This window comes from Salmo trutta, chromosome 15, assembly GCF_901001165.1.
Source record: "Salmo trutta chromosome 15, fSalTru1.1, whole genome shotgun sequence".
NCBI lineage: Eukaryota > Metazoa > Chordata > Actinopteri > Salmoniformes > Salmonidae > Salmo > Salmo trutta.
The window spans coordinates 54,132,094-54,154,978 of record NC_042971.1 but is presented as its reverse complement, the minus strand read 5'-3'; the positions used below and the strand labels follow the sequence as shown (position 1 = coordinate 54,154,978).

The window sequence follows — 22,885 nt, the reverse complement described above, 5'->3', positions numbered from 1 at the left end:
GAGGACTCAGCAGTGGTTCTGCTCTATCTGACCAGACCCTCCTGCCTGTACCCAGATGTCAGGGAATAATGGGCTTTGCATGCATGAACCCAACTTTACCACACAGCTCAAATCCTGCAGTGGAAGACAACATCTACGCCCACAAAATGTACACACCAGTCACACACACACACACACACGCGCAAGCTCATTCACACACACACACACACAAAGAGAAGAAGTACTGAAGGAAGTTTCCCAAAATCTAGCTATAGTCCTAAGATCACAATTCTGCAGTTTGGGTATGAAATTGTTTGCCAAGCGTTAGCTCGATTCCGTTTCCTCGACAGCATTTTCCATGCAATGCTCCAAAACTTTCCCTGAATCTAACAGAACTGCTAATAAGGCCTTTCTATGTGTAAAACTGACCTCGATATTGAATGAAAGAGGGATTTGATGTCCTTGTGTGGGAGTGTATTACCATTTTGCCATCATATCAATGCACAATTCTCCAATGCATCTTGATTTATCCCTGAAAAGCAATTATCTCTGGGTGAGTTTGCTCTGATAAGTTTTTGCACTTAATATGTGTCCTAAAGCTTAGTTTGCCTGTGTCAGTAGAAAAGTGGTTTGGGGTGGGAAAGATTCATCCAACTATGTTGTAAGTAATATCCTCTTCGACGCCACAGGTTTATACAATCACGCTTTGGATCGGCTCTGAACTGCTGTCAGAACTGTTGTCTGAACTGTCTGCTGATGGCTATAAACCACTGCTTGAAAATGACTACTTTTTGCAACTCCGTATTCCATGACGCGGCAGGATCAATTTCTCGAACAAAGCACAATTGCACAAGTTTCCTACAACACTGGAAAAACTCCAGCAACATCAACAGATTCAAATAAAAACACAAATTTACAAGCTTGCATATTTATTGCACAACTTTTAAAATTGCCAAAAAAAAGTACATGGGATACTGTAAGTTAAGTGCATCGTTGTAATAATTTTGCAAAGCTGGCATATCGTGTTTTTTTTCCAACCATATACAGTGGTAATTACTGAATACCTGACTCAACACACTACAGCACATCCTGTATATGCTATTCACTTTGCTATGTACAAAACAGCTTTCATATTAACTAGTCTGAAAGGAAAGAACTGCAAGAGGAAAAATGTGTAACAAATCAACTCAATGAGGAAGAGAGCAAGCGATCAATAACACTAGAACATGCTGGTACAAAAAGGTCCCCAGAATCGAGGGAGAATGGAAGACAAAAGAATAATAACATGGGCTTTCAAGTTGGTTATTATCATATTAATATTAGAATCTTTAACAAAATAAATTAACAGGGAAGCAAAGACAAAACTGCAAATACTGACATTACTTTGATATTTTAAATCTATAGCTACAAACAAAAAGCTTTTTGGTTTTAGTTCGTCTGTTTTATAACAAAGTAAGCTTCTCATCAACATTAATTTACAAAATCATTAAAAAAATACATAAATTAAAAAGATTGTTCTATTCTAACTTTATGCTACATTTGGAAAAATGTATTTAATTTTTTTGAAACAAGATTATATGCATCATGTGATTCCAGTCTCACGTTAACTAACATTAAGTCACATGACTCTATAGGATTAAGTCATATCCAGCTGGTGAAGAAGATGAGGAAAAGTTGAAACCCTGAACCCAAACCCAAACAGGCTGGGCCTTAAAACACATGGAGTGTGTTCATTCCTTTTAGCATTTAACTCTATCAAGTTCTCTCAAGTGCCATTTTTGAAAAGCATGACTTTTCAAAAAATAACCTTCATTTTACGTTTTACTGTTTACTTATTCTAATCAACTTGAAGCAGATAGACATTAACATTGCGTTATGCTGTGGCGACTTCTATATGTTTCCATGTGACAAATTCCTAACTCACTCGTAAGTGTGCAAAATCTCTTAAGAGATCTCCGTTACACACAAACATGCTAGGGGCGGAACTGCACTCCTGGTTTCGAGATTGTCTGTCTGTCAATCAAAACACACCAACTAAAAAAAGCTTAACATTTTCTAAAAGTGACCAGTGCTGGGTACTACTAGATACATTGTATACCTTTGAATGCACATGTCAGTATTAAAGGGTAACTAGTGTTTTTAACAATTGCAGTTTTGTGATTGCTCCCATCAACATGGTATATCCTCAAATCTTCTCACATGAATCCTCTTTTCCTTTAGTAAAACATTGACCATGATAAAAGTTTATATTTCCTCAAATCTTAAATCCAATGAGAAAGCCGCACAGAAAACAGAGAAAAACTATGCCAATCCAGACCAAGTTACAACAACCATGACAACAAAGAACCAACACCTTCTTTACTCAGAATGTGAAAGTAAAACAAGAAAACCCATCTCAGCTACCTTTCCAAGGAGCAGATTAAAGTCCAAAATAGCACCAATCATCAGTGTCTCAGTTCCGTGGCAGCATCTCACTCACTTACCACAAGGGAACAATGCATTTCTACTATAGCTACTTCTATAGGCTACATCACAGCATACATAACTGTCTACACATGGTTTTATACTAGCAACAAACATTCTAAAACTTTAAAAAAGCAAATCTACTTAAAACCATAAACGTTTAAAATACAAAAACACACTACCAAGCATTTACTAGCCAACATGGAAAAAGGGGGACTCTTAGCCTCAGTAAATACTGTAGAGTGTGTAAATATTAAGAGTTTTGAGAATGAGAGAAGAATTTGAGAGCTGAAGGGTGTGAATCACCTAAAAGAGCAGAGCAATTAGGACTGTTAAAACGTAAAATCGTGAACCCAACGTTTGAATGGTTACGCTTCGAGGTGCAACCACTCCCTTCCAAGACGTTGAAGTGTGTTTTGTAGAGATAATGATACAGGTCTAGGCCTAGCTTAATACTGTGTTAAGGAGCGATCACATACGGCAGTTGAGCGTGTGAACAGTGCAGGTAGAACTGAGTGAGTGTTAAAACATAAATAGGAGGATAATGCTGCTGTTTGAACTGTGTTTTGTTCTGTGGCAGAGTGGATGACATGCTGCTGCCTGTCAGTTACTGTACTCAGCCCACAAGGGGCCACCTGTAGAATTCGTAAACGTAGACGTGGGTCTCTGCTAGCCTGGTCCCAGATCCGTTTGTGCAGTCACCAAAGCCATGGAAGACAGCACAAACAGACCTGGGATCAGGTTAGGTCTCTGTTGTTGGAGACTGTGCTATTACATTGCTTTGTGTCATTAGGCTTTTCCTCTCCTTCCTGAAAACAAACATATCATCAAGGCTTAGAGTCCCTAACAAGCTACTGTACATCTATCTAATGTGTTAATAAATCACAAAAATAGACAGAGAAGGTATGAAACTTCAGAGTCATCATGATGTCATCTATACCCCCCCCACACCCCCCTTTCCCTTCCCCCCAATTTTTTTTAGATATGATTACAAAAATCAGAAATTAAAATAGATTTTTTTTTCTCCCATTTGTTCTTTATGATGACAGTGTTTTGTTTCTCCCAGGAAGGAGCGAAGGGAAGGACTGGTGAGTTGTTTTGTTATTGCTCCCCTTTGGTCCAACCGGGAGTGACCTGCAGTCTTTTCTGTGAAAGAAAGGAAAAAGTTAATTCAAAATTTTCGACATGATAATATAAATCGACACGACTGCTCGTGTGGATACTCTAGGTTGAGACTTGCCAAAAGACTTTCCAATTACATCATACTGAGGAAGCTTCTGTAAATTCAGCTATATGTAGAGATTTTGGGTCTCACAACATAATACTAGGAAACCTTTTTAACCACAATTTAGCCTAGGCTAGAGCAGGTTTCTCAGGATGTGTATCAGCTGTTAGAACGAGATAATGACACCTTTACAGTCCATTAAATAATACAGTAGCACTGCACTGTCATTCATTAATGGACTTGGCTGTTCTTACCTCAGGGGAGCCATCATAGCCTGTTAATTTCAGTCTGAGGGTTGAACTAGTACCTAAAACCAAGAGAGACAAGCATGAAATATAACTGTTTGATTCATGAACAGTGAGTCAGTGATCCCTAGCTGCAATTCATTACTCTAGAACTCACAACGAGACAAGCCAATACAAAAACAGAAAAGACAATAAGGGATCTGAGAAAACACATTTACTGTTGCTTAAGCTAGCATCATATTATAAAGTAGACTATAACTGTTAGGCCTACTCCTGGGGAATCCATGTTCTGAATCCAAATGGTCAAAACAGACTCAAGGGGATCTTTATGATGAAACAGTTCGACTCAGCTCTTGCAATATTGAACTAGAATGCTGGATGTCACACAAACATTGGAAAATCATTTTCTAGGTCGGAGAAAAATGTAATGTAAAAACAACCAAACTAGCCCTTCCTAGAATTTTCACATAACTTGAACTCAATACTCCTGGAGAGAATCTGCCCTCCTAACTCCTTCCTTCCTTCTTTACCGCAACTTAGTAGTTTAACATGACTTAGTAGTTTAACATGACTTAGTAGTTTAAATGCACATGTTATATTTACAGTACAGTAGCGGCAGTTATATTTACAATACAGTAAAGTAGAGGCAGTAGGGAAGGCCACCTGTTTAAAACATAGACTGTCCTTTCCACTTCCCAGACTGCAGCTTGGAGCGCCTCCAGGCAACACCAGTCAAACGAGGTCACATTTTTCCCCCAGCGGCAGTCCACTGCATTGAGGCTGTCTCGAACTCACTGAACCCACAGGCAGCCTTGAGCTAGCATAGACAGTGCTGCTGCGTTGGAGCCATGGACTTATATAACTGGTCAGAGGCCTGCTCAATGCTGAGCAGTAGTGATGATGCTGTACCAGCTAAAGCTGTGATTGGGTCATAAATACCGGTATATCACTCTGATTGGACAAGGGAAGGCATGCTTGTATCATTACAGCATCTGATTGGTGCTGGTTTAGTGTGATGTTCTGATTTGGTTATAGGTTCCTTCCACCATTGGTTAGTTTAGGATATGATACTTACCATGGATCATAATACTTGCCATGGATTGTTTAAAATGCAGATTATATTGCCAATAGCAATACTGTTCCCCTATAGTCTTGAATACACAGACAATACATAGAGCAAATTATGATAAAACAATATAATAACACGTCAAAGCAATAGCCTAGAGCTACATTTGACAATATGTTGATTTTAATAATCCTATCTATGGTTAGGTTGAGATATGTTAATTGTAACAGGGCAACATCAAATTTTACCTTGATTATCTGCAAGAGCCGCATTTCTACTGCATAGTCAGTCTGGCATCAGGGCAAGTGTGGGACTGCGAAATAAATAAAAAAAAATATATATATATATACACACAAATGTTTTATCATAAGTGCACTACAGACATAATTGAAGAAAGATCAAGCACTCAGTGACAGTCAGTATATATTAAATAAACGGCATCGCAATGCACTATAATGCGCCATGCAGTAAGAGCGTATTATCAAATGCATGTGTGCAGAAGGCAGACAAAAAAAATGACTTCATCTTTTTGACTAAAAAAAAGATGTAGCTAGTAAAAACGGCAAGCAGCCTTGGGGGGAGAGAACCCCATACACGGCTGCAACTGCCACCGTCTAAATACAGATTCACGCAATCCCTGAATGAGCACCTGCCGGTGCTTCACAAATGTATCATTGAACAGCAATACACCGCGCTACATTGTGATTGTTACAGTTAATATCGTAATGTGTCAAGTAATATAATATTACAAATATAGCTAGCTACTAAATTAAAATACCAATGCTGCTGCATAAATTTGCTGGTCTGCAAGCAATAATCTAGCGTTTGCGTCAAGCAAATTGTACTTGCCGTCTTGCTAGCCTCTCAAACAAAGGGGTTTGCATTCAGTCTTCGCCTGAAACTGCTAGCTAGGGTTGGCTCGCGCTGTATGACAGTGCAACACCAAAATGCCATGCCAGCTTGGCAGCTCGCTAGTTAGTGAGCTAGCTAGCTAACCCACATAACTAGCTAGCTAACGTAGTTAGACCGGCAAAAATAAAACAATTATGTTGCTACTGGCTAGCCAGCTAACTAGATTCAATAAGTAACATCGAACAGCTCATTGTAATTAAATGTACTTACAGATTGAAGTCCCGTTATACTAAAGTCATTTCCATTAGTTCGCTAGCCAGCTAGCGGTGGGGCGGCTAGCTGGCGCCGATGAAGTTTCAATTTTACTGGCACAATGTTGCATACGTGTAGCTAGTAAAAACGGCAAGCACCCTTGCGGGGACAGAACACCATACACGGCTGCGTTGACCCAACTGCCACCGTCTTTAACTAACTAGCTAGCTGTTGGCTCGGGGCCAGGCCCCCCATTACATCTGCAGTAGTGTACAGTCAGACTGCTCGGTGCTTACTCGGCAGTCTGCGGTAACTCAAGGTCCCCCTCTGTCTGGGAGAGACAGCTTCTCCAATCAGAGCGAAGGCCGGTGGAGCCAACCTCTAAACATTGAGGGGATTCGATGAATCTTGCCCGGGCGCCATTGTAAGCGTGTTTTGCACCGGCTGAAAGTTGACTCTATTGAGTTCGAAACCAGGTTGCTTCCAGGGCGCGAACTTGGTGCCACACTCTGTCTGATGGAGAAATCGGCTCATAAACAAACGTGACGTAATTAAGCACGTGTAGTAATGAGCAGGATTCGGTGTTTTCACATGCAAAAGTGCCTTCCAATGAAAACTATTTAAAAAATCCAAACATAAATTCTATGGAAAATAGCTATTGTATGTTTCTGGACGATGTACCATGTTGACAACATCACAGAGCGGCGCAGAATACTGTTCCATTTGATGTCGCTCCTCCCTCACCGCTTTTGCTCGGTCACGTCACGGGCCATAGACCAATACCCCACGGCTCAGCATAATCGAATTCAGAAATTAGGTGCACTCGATTTAATTCAGTGTACGACACGGTAAAAAATGGTGGTGGCGTTGTCGATAGGTCCTACCACCGAAACCCTACTAGTAGGAGGCTGTACTAAAACCATAGATATGTAAATGTAGGTTATGTCCCAATGATCTATCCTTCTTCCCAAACGGTATTCACTTCCCTTCACTGATTTTAAAGGCAATTACTGATATATAGTGGGAACTCCCACAAGTCCATGTCATGCCTCCACCAATCCAATGATTTTAGATTTGTGGTAAATAGTGAATGAGGGCACAATTCGGGGAAAATGCACTATTATTGGGAAGCACCAGTAGATTCCATTGTTTGTTTATTGTAGTGAATAACGGAAGTATACATACCAAAATCGTGACCGTGCACATGGTATTTTTTATTTTTTTATTTAACTAGGCAAGTCAGTTAAGAACAAATTCTTATTTACAATGGTGGCCTATCTCGGCCAAACCTTAACGACGCTGGGCCAACTGTGCGCCGCCCTATGGTATGCAGGACCCACGAGTACAAATCAAATACACCTGTGTAATTCACCCAGACTGGACCCTGGATGTGGATTCCCTTGAACGTCTACTATCAACGGAAGCTCTACCACTTCTTCCCTGGAGGATAATGCACTTCAACTATTCCCTATATTTTGACTTAATTGGTTCCTGATTACACTTAATTACAGATTACAGTATTCAGTTTATCGCCACAATTAGTGGTTCGGAGTTATCCACAAAAACGTTTATGACAATCTACCATTGCATGTTCATAATCAGAGACAGACATTACTAGTGATGAGTTCATACTGGCTTAAAACATTGACTGGCAAGTAATGCCTCCCATTGCAGTGTTTTATCACATCTTTAAGGCAGAACAGAAACTGTTGGAAAACCCCTCATTAATTCAAAAGCACGGGGTCTATAAAAGTGAATTCCGTTACATCCCTATTCAACATGGACCGAAAGAAGAGTGACACTGCACAAGGGCTGACTGTGAGGGTGGAATATTTATGTAGTGAGGTCACCTAGTAACATGCAGCCTCGTCTCTTCGATCTCACTGCCTCTCTATGCTGCTTGGAAATTAAACATCTGCACATTCCTCCCCCATCCCCCGACACACACACAGCAAAAAAAAAAAGACTACACTCAAATGCTGAAGTTTTCATTGCACTTTTAAGGCTTTTGAGATCATGTGTCCTCTTAATTTCTGTTGAGCCTAACTAAGATGATATCCATGCTATCTTCTCCAAAATAACAGCACAATATTTTTTGAAAATCTTCGTAACATATTTCTTATGTGAACATAAGGTTCTGCATAGGTTGCATAGGTTGCATAGGTGGTCTGCAAGAAGCAGTGTTTAGTGTGCAGCAGGACTGTTCTACACTAGTCCAGTTTCAAGTACACTCTGACCATTCTTATACATTTATTTTACCTTTCTATACTCAGTTTTCTATAATGTAGCAAGACATAACACTAACGTATAAAATTGTATTCACATGAGCTACATAACAGCTACGTTAGTTTGAACAGTGGCTGCAGAACATAATAAATCCTTGAAATTGGACTCGTGACCTGTGCACGGTTTCTGTGAGTTTGTCACTTGTACATGTATTAAATGAGAGGTTTCTGTGCAGAACCATTTGAAAATATATTTCCTGTATCTTCAGGTAGCATGAAATAAAGAAACAAGTGTTGACATCGCTGTGGTGTCCCTCAAGCTGGGTCTTGTTCATGCACCAAGAAAGAAAAACCGTAAATGCTCAGGGAATACACCCCTTCCAGTATATCTGATCTACATTAAAATAAACATATATACAATGCTCATTTTAAGACAATGGTTTCCGATTTAAACGTAAACAATGCTTCAAATAAAAACACAAATCTGAATGTGAAAGTCCCTGAGTAAACTGCCAAACTCTCCGATGTAGAAGAGTGAGTTAACACTGATTTCAAGTATTCTGCTTGTACGCAGATGGAGAAAAATGACCATGAATGTCTAGCTTTGTGAGGTTTGAAAAAATATAACCAAATAAATATATTTTAGAATATATAGATTACCCAAAAGGCTAGATGATATGATTGGGGTGAAAGAGCCCAAAATGTAATCATCCAATATGGGACATTGGCAAAGCTTCTAGGTGCCAGTTTGGACAAAACATTTCTGATTTGAAGATACATTTTCACTTGTTTGTTTTCCCTGTTGCCATCTTGTGGCCAAATGTATTCACTGCAAGCATGAAACAGCATAACCACAATCAGAGACGTAATTTTACTGCTACATACACAAACATACGTGCAAAGAACCCTGATTTTTCTCAAGCGCAATCTTTCATGGATTTCTTAACATTTTGTTTTCCAGTTTGATTCAAACCGAGAGTGCCTTCCTGTTCTCCTTTCACTTACTCCCCCTCTCATCCCTCACTTTCCTCAACCTCAGTGAAGAAGTACTGGGACACGTTGAGGGGTTCCTCGCCTGCTGAACAGCTGTCTACACAGGTAGACGTACTGGGCTGGGTGGCTGGCACCTGAGAAGGCTAGTGGAGAGAGAGATGGGGAGGGAGATAGAGAAAGAGAGAGCGGGAGAGAGAGTAGGATAGAAGCACAATAATAATTCTGTGTCTGATCGTTCAAGATTATTCCCACAATGGTAGATCAATGTTTTTTGTGTTCAGTGCAATTTTGCAGAGATAAAATATCACCACATGTTGTCCATCTCTTTACCTTGGTAGCTGTAGTACATTGGGAAGTACTGGGATCTGGGTCTGAGTGGAAGGCCTGGACATCAAAGGGCTGTTCCCAGGTCACCCTGGGGGAACTGTCTGGCCTAGTGACCGTTCTGGTGGAACTAATGGTGGTGTTTCTGGTGGAGGGGGCTGGCGCCGCCCGTTTCCCCCCTGGCCGGGTGGTGTTGACCTGGGGCCTCTGAGAGGCTGCTCTGGGCCCTCGAGGAGGGGCAGAGGGGGTAGCTGCAGGGGTGCTGGTCTTATTGGACATGAAAGAAAGAAATCCTCTGGGTCTTCTACCAGGCCTATAGAGGGAAGGAATATTAAAGAAGTTAAATCAATAATTATTCCTAATCAATCAATCTAATCAATGGAAAACATTAACCGAATGTGTCCTGTCAATCAACAACTATAATTCAACATGAGGTCCTTTCAACTACTTGAGATTTCATATTTTATTGAGGAGTTAGATAGTACAAACTGAGACAGATGGAGAGATTGACAGGTATTAGAATCTTCACCTGCTCAAGGGGCCACTCGTAGCCAGCGGTGTCATTTGACGGGCAACCTGAGACTCCGCCCCGGACCTACTGTCCTCCATCTCATGTCCTCCAGTGGGCGTGTCCTCCTCTGTCTCTGGGAGGTCTAAAGGGCCCACAATCTCCTGCTGTGCCTCCTCAGCCGCCACCTCTCCTGATGCTGTTTCTGTGAGGGAGGGACCTGGCTGGGCTGGGGGGCTGGGGGCTGTGGGGTGGTTTGTCTCTGGGATGGTGGTGGTATGGTCTGGGGTGGAGGCTGTGGGGTGGTCCGTCTCTGGGATGGTGGTATGGTCTGAGGTGGAGGCTGTCTTATGGTCCGTCTCTGGGATGGTGGTATGGTCTGAGGTGGAGGCTGACACAGCCTCCTTGGCTAGGACCGAACGACTGGGCTGTTTCCTTACTGCTGTGTTAGGTCTCATCTGCAGTTTGCCTAGGTCACAGACAGAACTATATGAAAAACATATTACACAATACAATAGATGGATGGAAGGATGGATAGATAGATAGAAGGATGGATAGGTAGGATGGATGGATGGAAGGATAAAACAATGGATGGATACAAGGATGGATGGATAGATGGTTAGAAGAATAGATGGATGGATGGATGGCTAGAAGGATGGATAATGGATAGAAAGATAGGCTGGATGGATAGAAGAATGGATGGATGGATGGATGGCTAGAAGGATGGATAATGGATAGAAAGATAGCCTGGATGGATAGAAGAATGGATGGATTGATAGAAGGATAGAAGAATGGATGGATTGATAGAAGGATGGATGAATGAATGGATGGACAGAAAGATGGATTGATAGAAGAATGGATAGAGGGATAAAAGGATGGATGAATGGATGGCATTGAATGAACAAACAAACGATGGAAACCATGTGTCTGTTAAACATTGTATTAGATGTACAACTACTGTGTATTCTGTGCCCACCTCTCCTGGCTCTCTCTGGCACTTTCCTCTTAAAAGGAGGATCTATGTCCTCCTTAGTCTCCGCATCAGCCATGGAGTCTTCTGAGGGATTGGCTGAGGCACACACATCTACTGGGCCTGCTGTGGAGCCATACTCCACTTCCTTGATACTGGTGTACGTGGGTTGAGGGACGACCTCATCCACTGACATGGGCTCAGGGGCTTTACAGAGGATACCAGCATACCCTTCCTCCAAACCACCACCAGGACCAACAATATCACTGCTGAAGGAGAGGAGAGGCATATGTCAGGTGACAAGAGACCGACAGCACAAAAGAGAGAGATATCGAGAACGTACATTCATATGGTAGATAAATTCCGTGGTGGAAAAAGTACTCAATTGTCATACTTGAGTAAAAGTAAAGATGCCTTAATAGGAAATGACTCAAGTAAAAGTGAAAATCACCCAGTAAAATACTACTTGAGTAAAAGTCCAAAAGTATTTGGTTTTAAATATACTTAAGTATGAAAGTAAATGGAATTGCAAAAATGTACTTAAGTATCAAAAGGAAAAGTATGAATCATTTCAAATTCCTTATATTAAGCAAACCAGATGGCACAATTGTTCATGTTTTTTATATTTACGGATGGCCAGGGGCCCACTCCAACACTCAGACATCATTCAAAAATAAAGCATTTGTGTTTTGTGAGTCCACCAGATCAGAGCTAGTAGGGATGACCAGGGATGTTCTCTTGATAAGTGCTTGAATTGGACCTTTTCTGTCCTGCTAAGCATTCAAAATGTAACAAGTACTTTTGGGTGTCAGGGAAAATGTATGGATTAAAAAGTACATCCTTTTCTTTACGAATGTAGTGAAGTAAAAGTAAAAGTTGTCATACATTTAAATAGTAAAGTACAGATACTCCCAAAAAACTTCTTAAGTAGTACTTTAAAGTATTTTAAGTACTTTACACCACTGGATAAATTGCATCTGGGGGGGAAACTAAGTGGACCGGGTTTGTGATGACTGACAGACAGGCACTAACCTCTGCTGCAGTTGAGAGCATGCGTCTGCGACCGGTAGAAAAGAGAGGGGCTCGGAGAGGGTCTGGGACGTACAGCCATACTCCTCCTCCGTGGGGATGAAAGGGATTTCAGTCAGGGAGAGGATGAAGATGGGCTCATCAGGGTCTGGCTGGGCCGGGTCCAACAGAACAGTTGATCCAGAACTTTCTGAATGTTGTGTGATGAGAGCATCACTTCGTTGAGAGAAGAAGATTTCCTCCTTGAGGAGAGATGTATCCTCCTGTCAATCCAAACATCAGACACACATCTTTGGAGCACATTTCCACACGCAACCAGACATCTGTGGTAGGAATACAATTCATGAATTACCTGGGTAGCATCAATGATGTCAGTAAGGGGGGTGACTTGGTGAATGAGCTGTATTTCCTCCTATGAATACAAACATCAAAAGGCACACAGATCAGACACACATTCTAAAAGCACATTACGGTAATGCAACCGGAAGACAATCAGACATTTTTGTTGGAACACATTGAATTGTAAAATAGCGCTTACGGCTAAACTAATAGCTGATTTTTATAATAACTTTACCTGGGTAACATCAATGATGTCAGTAAGGGGGATGACTTGGAGAATCTGTTGTATTTCCATGGGAACCTCATCAGCCTCTGGTGTTTGAACTTCAGTGCAATGTCTCTGGACCTCAGAGCTGGGCCTGGTAGCCTCAACATGTGGTATCTGGACTTCAGAGCTGGGCCTGGTAGCCTCAACATGTGGTATCTGGACTTCAGAGCTGGGCCTGGTAGCCTCAACATGTGGTATCTGGACTTCAGAGCTGGGCCTGGTAGCCTCAACATGTGGTATCTGGACTTCAGAGCTGGGCCTGGTAGCCTCAACATGTGGTATCTGGACTTCAGAGCTGGGCCTGGTAGCCTCAACATGTGGTATCTGGACCTCAGAGCTGGGCCTGGTAGCCTCAACATGTGGTATCTGGACTTCAGAGCTGGGCCTGGTAGCCACATCTGGTGTCTGGGCTACAGGGCAGTTTCTGCTTTCTGGTACCTGGGATGAAGTGCGTGTGGCAGCTCTAGCGGTGCGACCCAGGTTGGGTTTGGGTTTAGGTAAACGGGCTCTGCGGGTTGGAGGACCAGTCTGTTTGGGCTGGTCTGTGTCTGATGTTCCTGACTGAGACCCTACAGCACTGAGGGAGGAGGACGTATATTCCTTTGGGCCATCGCGACCTTTCTCCTCTTCTGATGACCTCAGAGGTGACTCTGGGACTGTGGCTCTGGTTCTGCATGTACCTGGGCCTGGCTGCTCAAGATTTGGGATGGGCTGTGGTTCTGAGAGTGTGTTTGTGATGGTATCCAGTGTGGGCTGGGGTGGTTCTGACTGTGTGGTGGTATTTAGTGTGGGCTGGGGTGGTTCTGACTGTGTGGTGGTATTTAGTGTGGGCTGGGGTGGTTCTGACTGTGTGGTGGTATTTAGTGTGGGCTGGGGTGGTTCTGACTGTGTGGTGGTATTTAGTGTGGGCTGGGGTGGTTTTGACTGTGTGGTGGTATCTAGTGTAGGCTGGTGTGGTTCTGACTGTGTGGTGGTATTTAGTGTGGGCTGGGGTGGTTCTGACTGTGTGGTGGTATCTAGTGTAGGCTGGTGTGGTTCTGACTGTGTGGTGGTATTTAGTGTGGGCTGGTCTGGTTCTGTGTGCGTAGTAATATTTTGTGTACACTGTGGCTTTGAATGGGCTACTCTGGTCCTCTGAATGGGCTGTGGTTCTCTGTGTGTGATGATATTTGCAGTGCGCTGTGGCTTGGAGTGTGTGGTACTTCTCTGTTTGGGCTGTGGTTCTGACTCTGTGGTAATACTCTCAGTAGGCAGTGGTGGTTCTGTGGTGATATTCTTGGTTGGCTGTGGTTTTGAGGATGCAGTGATATTCAGCATAGGCTGTGGTGGTGGTTCTGATTGTGTGATGGTATACTGTGGTGGTTTTGGCTGTGTGGTAATATTTTCTGTAGGATGTGTTGGTTTGGGTTGTGTGGTCCTGGCAGCCAGGCCCAGGTTGGGTTTGACCTTAGGGAAGCGGCTCCTCCTGGTCTGTGAGGTCGTCTGCTGCTTGGACACTTCTGAACATAATTCCACATGAGAGGCGTGTCCAATAACAGTTCCCTCCCCATGTCTGAGAGGCTCCTCCTCTGCGGGTGTGGTTTCCTGAGTTGGCGCGTCACTGCTCTGAGGCACTTGGGCAGAAGCTGTGCTCGTGGTGACACGGACAGAGGCTGTTGTCATGGTGATTGGGACAGAGGATGTTGTTGTGGTGACTGGGACAGAGGCGGTTGTTGTGGTGACTGGAATACAGGGGGTTGTCCTGGTGACTGGGAGAGAGGCTGTCGTTGTGGTGACAGGGACAGAGGCTGTTGTCGTAGTGACTGGGACAGAGGCTATTTTTGTTGTCGTGGTGACTGGGACAGATGTGGTTGTTGTCATAGCGACTGCAACATAGGCTGATATCTTGGAGACTGGGATAGAGGCTGTTGACGTGGCAACAGGGACAGAATCCTCAGCAGTCAGTGATTCCTCAGTGACCCAAAGGTCAGGGGTCAGAGATTCAGAAGGAGTGGTGCTAGTTTGTGATTGGTCAGCGGGCTGTGATGACATATGGTACTGTTGTTCCTCATTGGAACATTCTTCAGTGATGAAATCATCTGCTCCTGCAGTGCAGGCCTCAGCAGCCTGAGACAGGTGGGTGAGGTTGCCGATGGCCAGTAAGGTTCTAGCTGCCTCGTTGTAGCTCTCCTCAGACACTAGAACACAGAAGAGAGAGAATGTTTAACGTTCTATAGTTAGTGCTGAGAGGTAGATCAGATACTGGAACACAGACCGAGGAGAAGAGAGAGACTGTTTAATTAACACTCTATAGTTAGTGGATAGAGGGAGAAAGGTTTTTGAATGTTTTACTTAAGAGGATGCAATAGATATCAGCTCTTGAAATGACCAACCAACCTTCCATGTTATCTGGAGACAGGAAGTCAATTACATCCTAGAATGAAAAAAACAAAAAAACACATTAGTCCTCATAAGAGATCCACAATCTGGAGCAAAATAGCTGAAGTGCTTGAACCAGGTGGGTGCTTGACCCAGTGACCTCAATATAAAACTGAGGCCTTGTGGAACGTGCTATATAAATCAAATGTGATATGACAAAACATAGTATAACAACATGGCTGAAGCAGGGATGGTTTTGATGTACAGCGCATTCGGGAAAGTATTCTGATCCCATTACTTTTTCCACATTTTGTTACATTACAGGCTTATTCTAAAATGTATTAAAAAATATATATAAAACAATCTTCAATCTACACACAATACCCCATAATGACAAAGCGAAAATGGTTTTGAATTTCTTTCACATTTATTAAAAATAATAAACAGAAATGCCATATTTACATAAGTATTCAGGCTCTTTGCTATGAAACTCGAAATTGAGCCCAGGTGCATCCTGTTAACACTTATCATCCATGTCAGAGCAAAAACCAAGCCATGAGGTTGAAGGAATTGTCCGTAGAGCTCAAAGACAGGATTGTGTCGAGGCATAAATATGGGGAAGGGTACCAAAACATTTCTACAGGATTGAAGGTCCCCACGAACAAAGTGGCTTCCATCATTCTTGAATGGAAGAAGTTTGGAACCACCAAGTCTTCCTAGAGCTGGCCGCCCGGCCAAACTGAGCAATTGGGGGAGAAGGGCATTGGTCAGGGAGATGACCAAGAATCTGATGGTCACTCCGACAGAGCTCAAGAGTTCCTCTGTTGAGATGGGAGAAGGACAACCATCTCTGCAGCACTCCACCAATCAGGCCATTATGGTAGATTGGCCAGACGGAAGCCACTCCTCAGTAAAAGGCACATCACAGCCCGCTTGGAGTTTGCCAAAAAGGACCTAAAGGACTCTCAGACCATTAGAAACAAGATTCTCTGGTCTGATGAGACCAAGACTGAACTCTTTGGCCTGAATGCCCAGCGTCACATCTGGAGGAAACCAGGCACTGCTCATCACCTGGCCAATACCATCCCTACAGTAAAGCATGGTGGTGGCAGCATCATGCTGTGGGGATGTTTTTCAGCGGAAGGGACTGGGAGATTAGTCAGGATCGAGGGAAACATGAACGGAGCAAAGTACAGAGAGATCCTTGATGAAAACCTGCTCCAGAGCACTCAGGACCTCAGACTGGGGCGAAGGTTCACCTTCCAACAGGACAATGACCCTAAGCACACAGCCAAGACAACGCAGGAGTGGCTTTAGGACAGGTCTCTGAATGGCCTTGAGCGGACCAGCCAGAGTCCGGACTTGAACCCGATCAAACATCTCTGGAGACCTGGAAATAGCTGTGCAGCAACGCTCCCCATCCAACCTGACAGACCTTGAGAGGATCTGCAGAGAAGAATGGGAGAAAATCCACAAATACAGGTGTGCCAAGCTTGTAGCGTCATACCCAAGAAGACTCGAGGCTGTTTTTGCTGCCAAAGGTGCTTCAAGTAAAGGGTCTGAATACTTATGTAATACTTATGTAAATGTGATATTAAATTTGCAGAACATTTCTAAAAACCTGTTTTGATTTTCATTATGGGGTAGTGTGTGTAGATTGATGATGGAAAATAAATATTGAATACATTTTAGAATAAGGTTGTAACGTAACATAATGTGGAAAAAGTCAAGGGGTCCGAATACTTTCCAAGGCACTGTATAAGGAGGGGTCTTCAACCTTTTCTTACCATCATACATTATCAAAAGCATATTTTTTCACGTCTTGTCTTATCATTAGGTGAATGATAATGGCAAAGAGAAGTAATCAACATTTAAAAATGAATAGATTTGGTAGACAATGAAAAACTATTTTGACCTCCCCACATAATAATTGGAAGAGGAAGTATACTGTTAGTTCAAACTCCAACCTTTTAGCTAGAAAAGTAACTCCAGACACATTTCTGCCAGAAGCAGCTGTTTAGCTGGTTAAACAGAGGTTAGCAATGTGCTGGCAAAAAAAAAGCATACCAGCAGCACTTGCCACACTGGAAGCCTATTGACTGGTAGCCTATTGACTGGTAGCCTATTAGCAGAGACTTTGAAAAAGCACATGTCAGTTACTCCAGTGAGTGTAATTGACTCCAGTGAGTGTAATTGACTCCAGTGAGTGTAACTGACTCCAGTGAGTGTAACTGACTCCAGTGAGTGTAACTGACTCCAGTGAGTGTAATTGACTCCAGTGAGTGTAATTGACTCCAGTGAGTGTAACTGACTCCAGTGAGTGTAACTGACTCCAGTGAGTGTAATTGACTCCAGTGAGTGTAACTGACTCCAGTGAGTGTAACTGACTCCAGTGAGTGTAACTGACTCCAGTGAGTGTAATTGGCTCAACATTAGGAGTTGAGAAATAAAGTTGACATAAAAAAAACATATTCATAAAAAATATACATTTAAAAAATCCAGTTTATTTATGATTTTTTTGTGGATCCCCTGCAGTACCCCTGGTTGAATACTCCTGACGTATAGGGAAACACATTTTGTCCACACAAGACAGGGCACATGATGACTTACTACTAACAGGTCCAACTGATGTTCACAAGGCACTCTGCCCATTTCACCCTGCGCCTGATCGCATGACAAGTCAGGACAGAATGCATCCTGGGATAGAGCCAGGACGTCATGCAGATTGGTAGAGATATCAAGCTGTGAGTGGAGGAGAGGAAGACAGGGAGGAAGGTTAAAGGATGGAAAAACAATGCATGATAAAACTGATAATAAACTAATAAAAATACATACAGAGGGAAGGTTGTGCTGCATTTAAAAGTTTAGGATAACTAAAGCAGTTTTGTGAATAGCAAGTCAGAGAGTGAATGAATGGGTAAACCAATGGGGGTATTGCAGATTTGTCATTATGGGGTATTTATTGTGTGTAGATTGATGAGGGAAAAAAACAATTTAATCCATTTTAGAATACGGCTGTAACGCAACAAAATGTGGAAAAAGTCAAGGGGTCTAAATACTTTTCCAATCACTGTAAATTAACCCAAAAAAGAACTAAAAATACATAGGTGACTCCATTATGAGAAGATCTACATCCCCAGGACTGTAGACTCTGTCACCCCTTTCAAACCATTGAGCCAATCTATATCGCCCTGTGCTAGCATTGATATTTTATTTTCACCTTGCCCTTTCTAGTACAGTTCCAGCAATTATAGTGGATGCGTAACCAGGACAGCGCTGTACATGTCAGCTCAGTAGTATGAAAATGGTATGTGTGTCACCACTCTCACCTCCTCCATGGTCTCCTCAACCTCTGTGACGACGGGTTGTGGCGAGCGAAGGCTCATAGGAACAAACGCTGGCGCCTGGTTCTCCTCCCGGGCACTTGTGGGATTGTGGTGGTCCCCCTGGGCCTGTGCCTCCTCTTTCTGTTCTCTTCCTCCCTCATCATCATCATCATCATCTTCAGACTGGGATGCCCTCAGGGTTATCAGCTTGGGTTTCCGGGCCGCTGATTGGCCCTTCCTACCTGGCAGGGCGGGGCCAGGTTTGATTTTGGCCCTTCTGGTTGGTGGTTTGGCTTTCGGCTTGGTGTATGAGGAGGAAGTGGAGGGGGATCCGTTTGAGGCAGGAGTGGGGGCAGAGTCAGAGGGCGAGTCCCCCTCCTCCTTTGCAGGGTAATTCAGGAGCTGTGTCTTTTGGGGTATTCTACCATACCTGAAATACACAAACAAACAATTAGATTGCCCACTACAATCCATGGCTGTGACCTTCTTCAGTGTGTGTGTGCGCACCTTAGTCAAATACATTTAAACTCAGTTTTTCACAATTCCTGACATTTAATCCAAGTAAAACTTCCCTGTCTTGGGTCAGTTAAGATCACCACTTTATTTTAAGAATGTGAAATGTCAGAATAATAGTAGAGAGAATTATTTATTTCAGCTTTTATTTCTTTCATCACATTCCCAGTGGGTCAGAAGTTTACATACACTCAATTAGTATTTGGTAGCATTGCCTTTAAATTGTTTAACTTGTGTCAAACGTTTCAGGTAGACTTCCACAAGCTTCCCACAATAAGTTGGGTGAATTTTGGCCCATTCCTCCTGACAGAGCTGGTGTAACTGAGTCAGGTTTGTAGGCCTCCTTGCTCACATGTGCTTTTTCAGTTCTGCTTACAGATTTTCTATATGATTGAGGTCAGGGCTTTGTGATGGCCACTCCAATACCTTGACTTTGTTGTCCTTAAGCCATTTTGCCACAACTTTGGAAGTATGCCTGGGGTCATTGTCCATTTGGAAGATCCATTTGCGACAAAGCTTTAACTTCCTGGCTGATGTCTTGAGATGTTGATTCAATATATCCACATAATTTTCACACCTCATGATGCCATCTATTTTGTGAAGTGCACCAGTCTCTCCTGCAGCAATTCACCCCCACAACATGATGCTGCCATCCCCGTGCTTCACAGTTGGGATGGTGTTCTTCGGCTTGCAAGCCTCCCCCCTTTTCCTCCAAACATAACGATGGTCATTATGGGCAAACTTTTCAATTTCTGTTTCATCAAACCAGAGGACATTTCTCCAAAAAGTACAATCTTTGTCCCCATATGCAGTTGCAAACCGTAGTCTGGCTTTTTATGGCAGTTTTGGAGCAGTGGCTTCTTCCTTGCTGAGCGGCCTTTCAGGTTATGTCGATATAGGACTCGTTTTACTGTGGATATAAATATGTTTGTACCTGTTTCCTCCAGCATCTTCACAAGGTCCTTTGCTGTTGTTCTGGGATTGATTTGCACCTTTCGCACCAAAGTACGTTCATCTCTAGGAGACAGAACGCGTCTCCTTCCTGAACGGTATGACGGCTGCGTGGTCCCATGGTGTTTATACTTGCGTACTATTGTTTGTACAGATGAACGTGGTACCTTCAGGTGTTTGGAAATTGCTCCCAAGGATGAACCAGACTTGTGGAGGTCTACAATTTTTTTTATGAGGTCTTGGCTGATTTCTTTTGATTTTCCCATGATGTCAAGCAAACAGGCACTGAGTTTGAAGGTAGGCCTTGAAATACATCCACAGGTACACCTCCAATTGACTCAAATTATGTTAATTAGCCTATCAGAAGCTTCTAAAGCCATGACATCATTTTCTGGAATTTTCCAAGCCTTTTAAAGGCAGTCAACTTAGTGTATGTAAACTTCAGACCCACTGGAATTGTGATACAGTGAATTATACGTGAAATAATCTGTCTGTAAACAATTGTTGGAAAAAATGACTTGTGTCATGCACAAAGTAGCTGTCCTAACCGCCTTGCCAAAACTATAGTTTGTTAACAAGAAATTTGTGGAGTGGTTGAAAAATGAGTTTTAATGACTCCAACTTAAGTGTATGTAAACTTCCGACTTGAACTGTACCTACCTAGTGGTTTTGATGGGTTTATCGTTGGCTTCTTCCTCCTCTTCCTCAGAGACATCACCTGCTTTCTTCTTCTTTTGACTGACTTTCAACGAAGCAGCTGTTTCAACCTGAAAGTGTTAAAGTAGAGGTTGGACAGTACTATCCGAGTTGATATTCATTTAAAACATTTGTAACATTCTAAGGACAAGAAACAATTGTGTGTGATCGGTGTGCATTATGCAGGTTGACGTTTATTGGGATGAGGCAGAACTGAGCAATTTCTGTTAGATGGGCCAGCTGCAATATCAAAATTGGCTATATTGCAAAATTTCATTAAAACAAACATGAGCTTTATGGTCTTAATTTAAGGTTAGGGTTAGGCATTAGGGTTAGCAGTGTGGTTAAGGTTAGGTTTAAAATCAGATTTTATGACTGTCGCTGTGCCAGCTAGTGACGACTCTGCAGAGCTGCCTCCACGATATAGACTGACCAGGTGAATCCAGGTGAAACCTATGATCCCTTATTGATGTCACTTGTTAAATCCACTTCAGTCAGTGTACAGTGGGGGGAAAAAGTTTTTGATCCCCTGCTGATTTTGTACGTTTGCCCACTTACAAAGAAATGATCAGTCTATAATTTTAATGGTAGGTTTATTTGAACAATGAGAGACAGAATAACAACAAAATAATCCAGAAAAATGCACATCAAAAATGTTATAAAATGATTTGCAATTTAATGAGGGAAATAAGTATTTGACCCCTCTGCAAAACATGACTTAGTACTTGGTGGCAAAACCCTTGTTGGCAATCACAGAGGTCAGACGTTTCTTGTAGTTAGCCACCAGGTTTGCACACATCTCAGGAGGGATTTTGTCCCACTCCTCTTTGCAGATCTTCTCCAATTCATTAAGGTTTCGAGGCTGACGTTTGGCAACTCGAACCTTCAGCTCCCTCTACAGATTTTCTGTGGGATTAAGGTCTGGAGACTGGCTAGGCCACTCCAGGACCTTAATGTGCTTCTTCTTGAGCCACTCCTTTGTTGCCTTGGCTGTGTGTTTTGGGTCATTGTCATGCTGGAATACCCATCCACGACCCATTTTCAATGCCCTGGCTGAGGGAAGGAGGTTCTCACCCAAGATTTGACAGTACATGGCCCCGTCAAATGATGCGGTGAAGTTGTCCTGTCCCCTTAGCAGAAAAACACCCCCAAAGCATAATGTTTCCACCTCCATGTTTGACGGTGGAGATGGTGTTCTTGGGGTCATAGGCAGCATTGCTCCTCCTCCAAACACGGCGAGTTGAGTTGATGCCAAAGAGCTCCATTTTGGTCTCATCTGACCACAACACTTTCACCAGTTGTCCTCTGAATCATTCAGATGTTCATTGGCAAACTTCAGACGGGCATGTATATGTATTCTTGAGCAGGGGGACCTTGCGGGCGCTGCAGGATTTCAGTCCTTCACGGCGTAGTGTGTTACCAATTGTTTTCTTGGTGACTATGGTCCCAGCTGCCTTGAGATCATTGACAAGATCCTCCCGTGTAGTTCTGGGCTGATTCCTCACCGTTCTCATGATCATTGCAACCCCACGAGGTGAGATCTTGCATGGAGCCCCAGGCCGAGGGATATTGACAGTTATTTTGTGTTTCTTCCATTTGCGAATAATCGCACCAAATGTTGTCACCTTCTCACCAAGCTGGTCTTGTAGCCCATTCCAGCCTTGTGTATGTCTACAATCTTGTCCCTGACATCCTTGGAGAGCTCTTTGGTCTTGGTGATGGTGGAGAGTTTGGAATCTGATTGATTGATTGCCTCTGTGGACAGGTGTCAAGCTGCGGTTAGGAGCACTCCCTTTAAGAGTGTGCTCTAATCTCAGCTCGTTACCTGTATAAAAGACACCTGGGAGCCAGAAATCTTTCTGATTGAGAGGGGGTGAAATACTTATTTCCCTCATTAAAATGCAAATCAATTTATAACATTTTTGACATGTATTTTTCTCAATATTTTTGTTGTTATTCTGTCTCTCACTGTTCAAACAAACCTACCATTAAAATTATAGACTGATCCTTTCTTTATCAGTGGGCAAATGTACAAAATCAGCAGGGGATCAAATACTTTTTCCCCCCCACTGTAGATGAAGGGGAGAAGACATGTTAAAACCTAAAGATCCCGTAGGATCGGTGTCCCTATACCGGGACGGTTGTTGCTAACGTGCGCAAATGTGACTAGAATGATGTTGTAAGTAACAGCAAACTTAAATTCTTGTTAATCTAACTGCACTGTCCAATTTACAGTAGCTATTACAGTGAAATGCCATGTTATTGTTTGAGGAGAGTGCACAACAACAAAAAACTTTACCACG

The 22,885-nt window shown here is 42.8% G+C and overlaps 1 protein-coding gene and 1 long non-coding RNA gene across 6 annotated transcripts in view; both read right to left on the bottom strand.

Annotated features, from left to right (window-relative positions):
* Positions 1–891: 891 nt before the first annotated feature.
* Positions 892–6,451, bottom strand: LOC115149365 (uncharacterized). The gene is made up of 4 exons (XR_003866854.1): positions 6,101–6,451; positions 5,227–5,291; positions 3,922–3,974; positions 892–3,588 (listed from the first exon to the last, which is right to left on the bottom strand). It is a non-coding gene; the product is annotated as an uncharacterized LOC115149365 (long non-coding RNA).
* An 839-nt stretch (positions 6,452–7,290) lies between these two features.
* The window catches only part of LOC115149363 (mucin-5AC), a 30,314-nt gene continuing 14,719 nt past the window's right edge, over positions 7,291–22,885 (bottom strand). The window contains exons 14-25 of one of the 5 annotated variants that reach the window (XM_029692170.1): positions 20,547–20,653; positions 18,426–18,852; positions 17,707–17,838; positions 15,115–15,151; positions 12,872–14,915; positions 12,706–12,829; positions 12,484–12,543; positions 12,135–12,394; positions 11,109–11,371; positions 10,154–10,601; positions 9,631–9,937; positions 7,291–9,443 (exon numbers count right to left, since the gene is read on the bottom strand). In XM_029692170.1, the coding sequence (XP_029548030.1) occupies positions 9,321–9,443; positions 9,631–9,937; positions 10,154–10,601; positions 11,109–11,371; positions 12,135–12,394; positions 12,484–12,543; positions 12,706–12,829; positions 12,872–14,915; positions 15,115–15,151; positions 17,707–17,838; positions 18,426–18,852; positions 20,547–20,653 (4,332 nt within the window). In that variant the 3' untranslated portion in view covers positions 7,291–9,320. Of the gene's footprint in view, positions 9,444–9,630; positions 9,938–10,153; positions 10,602–11,108; positions 11,372–12,134; positions 12,395–12,483; positions 12,544–12,705; positions 14,916–15,114; positions 15,152–17,706; positions 17,839–18,425; positions 18,853–20,546; positions 20,654–22,885 lie in introns of all 5 variants that reach the window. The other 4 variants (XM_029692171.1, XM_029692167.1, XM_029692168.1 and 1 more) reach the window with 4 other exon arrangements.